General features: G+C 70.4%; 1 protein-coding gene across 1 annotated transcript; it reads left to right on the plus strand.

Moving 5' to 3' along the window:
- Nucleotides 1-1,108: 1,108 nt before the first annotated feature.
- Nucleotides 1,109-2,529, plus strand: LOC113980662 (diacylglycerol kinase alpha-like; the record flags this gene model as incomplete). Its single annotated transcript, XM_027707873.1, has 7 exons — nucleotides 1,109-1,240; nucleotides 1,521-1,597; nucleotides 1,681-1,789; nucleotides 1,883-1,963; nucleotides 2,044-2,093; nucleotides 2,249-2,323; nucleotides 2,466-2,529. Coding segments are annotated over exons 1-7 (526 nt in total), but the record flags the coding sequence as incomplete, so codon positions are not given.
- Between the last annotated feature and the right edge of the window lie 3 nt (nucleotides 2,530-2,532).

Consider the following 2,532-nt stretch of genomic DNA (forward strand, 5'->3'; position numbering starts at 1 on the left):
CCCCCCCCCACGGCCTCCCCCGGCTTGGGACCCTCGGCCCCTCTTCTGGGGGTCCCCCGGGACGGCCCCGGCCCCGGCGGCACGTGCTCGGTGTCCCCCCCTCACCCCCCCAAACGGCCCGTGACGTCACGGGCGGGGCCGGACCGGGAGAGCCCGGACCAGGTACGGACCGAGCGGGGGAGCCCCGAGGGGTCGGACCGGGGGGTCCCGGGGCGTTACCGGGCTGAGCCGGGGCGCTGCGGGGCCGTACTGGGCTGTACTGGGCTGTACTGGGCTGTTTCGGGCACTACCGGGATGGACCGGGGCGGGACCGGGCGGGACCGGCGCGTTACCGGCTCTAACGGGCTCTAACGGGCTCTAACGGGCCGGACCGGGCGCACACGGGGCACTACCGCGCTCCACCGGGCGGTACCGGGGCAGTACCGGCCGAACCGGGCCGTCCTGGGGCTGTTCCGGCCACTACCGGGGCTCTACCGGGCGATGCCCGCGTGGGACCGGCCACTACCGGGATGCACCGGGGCCCTCCCGGGAGCCACCGGGATGCACCGGGGCCGTCCCGAGCGCTACCGGGGCAGTACCGCGTCCTACCGGGCGGTACTGGGGGAGCCCCGGCCCGTCCTGGTCCGTACCGGGGCCGTCCCGGGCCGCACCGGGCGGTGCCAAGGCCATACTGGGCGGTACTGGGGACCCCCGGGAGACCCCCGGGCCGGGCCGGGGTCCGTTCCCTGCTCCCCCCGGGGCCCCCCCGGGGGTCGGGCGGGTCCCGTCGGGCACCGCCCGCGAGGGTCAAAGCTCGGCCGGGGCCGCACACGTGTGTTCAGGCGTGTTGGGGTGTGTTCGGGGGCGAGGCCGTGCACGGGCAGGGGCTGCTCGGTCACCCCCGAGGGCCCCCCTGTTCCACCCCCCATCACGGACCCGCGTGTGACCCCGCGCAGATCCCATGTGATCCCGTGCAAATCCCATGTGATCCTGTGCTGATCCCATATGGAACCCATGCAGATCCTGTGTGATCCTGTGCTGGTCCCGTGTGGTCCCGTGCAGATCCCATGTGATCCTGTGTGGTCCCGTGCGGATCTCATGTGATCCTGTGTGGTCCTTTGTGATCCCATTTGATCCCATGTGATCCCGTGTGATCCCGTGCAGATCCCGCGCGGATCCCGTGCCGCAGCCATGGAGGAGCCCCAGCCCTGGGCCTCCCTGAGCCCCTCGGACTTTGCGCAGCTGCAGAAGTACCTGGACTGTGAGTGGGGCCCTGCACACGCGTGTGGGCACACGTGGGAGGGGGGCTGCACACGTGTGGGAGGTCTGCACACGCGTGCACACACAGCCTCACACGTGTGTGTGGCCTCTCCTGTGTGCCAGCACACGCGTGTTCCTGTGTGAAAACGTGTCAGGGCACACGCGTGTGGTCTTTCCCATGTCAGGGCACACGTGTGCCCAGCATGCACATGTCAAAGCACACACACACATGTCAGAGCACACACACACATGTCAGAGCACACGCGTGTCCCTGCCCTCAGACAGCAGCCGGAGGGTGCAGGACGTGCTGCAGGATTTCGGCACTGAGGGGGCCCTGGCTCAGCCCCATCAGGGCAAGGTGAGACCCAGGGGACCCCCGTGGGGTGTGGGGGGGTCGGGGGGTTGCCCTGCAGCCCCCCCAACCCGGCTGTGCCCCCCCAGAGCCTCGACCTGGAGGGGTTCTCGCAGTTCCTGCGGAGGTACCTGGAGAGTGACGATGTCCCGGAGCCGCTTTGCCGGCGCCTCTTCGCCTCCTTCCAGAGCCAGGATGGTGAGGGGGGGCTCAGGGGGGCTCGGGGGGGCAGGGAGGGGTCCCGGGAGGGTTTTGGGGTCCCTGGGGGGCTCACGGGGTCCGTCCCCACAGGCAGCGACTGCGTCTCCCTGAGCGACGTCTCCTGCTACTTCTCCCTGCTGGAGGGGGGACGCCCCGAGGACAAGCTGGAATGTGAGTGGGGGGGTCCCGGGGGGGCCCCAAGGACAGGGCAGCCCAGATTTGGGGTCACCTCACCTGCTGTCTCCCCACAGTCTCCTTCAAGCTGTATGACAAGGACGGGAACGGGGTCCTGGACAGCTCGGTGAGCGCTGGGGGGGCTGTAGGGGAACTGAGGGGTGGGAGGGCTGTGGGGATTGGGATGCTGTCGAGGGGCTGTGGGAACTGGGGGGGCTGTGAGGGGGGTCTGTGGGTGTCGGGGGGCTGTGGGACCCCCCCCAGCTGTCATTCCCCCCCCAGGAGGTGGATCGGATCATCACCCAGATGATGAGGGTGGCCCAGTACCTGGACTGGGATGTGACGGAGCTGAAGCCGGTGAGTGGGGCCGGGGGGGGCTGTTGGATTTGGGGGGCCGGGGGGGGCTCTCTGGGTTTGGGGGGCCCGGAGGGGGCTGTGTGTGTTCGGGGGGACACACCCCACCCCCCTGCCCCTCCCCTGAGCGCCGTGTCCCCCCCAGATCCTGCAGGAGATGATGCGGGAGATCGACTACGACGGCAGCGGGACGGTGTCCCTGGGCGAGTGGC

The sequence above is a fragment of the Neopelma chrysocephalum genome, unplaced genomic scaffold (genome assembly GCF_003984885.1).
Source record: "Neopelma chrysocephalum unplaced genomic scaffold, ASM398488v2 Primary Assembly neopelma1_94924, whole genome shotgun sequence".
In the NCBI taxonomy this organism is placed as follows: domain Eukaryota; kingdom Metazoa; phylum Chordata; class Aves; order Passeriformes; family Pipridae; genus Neopelma; species Neopelma chrysocephalum.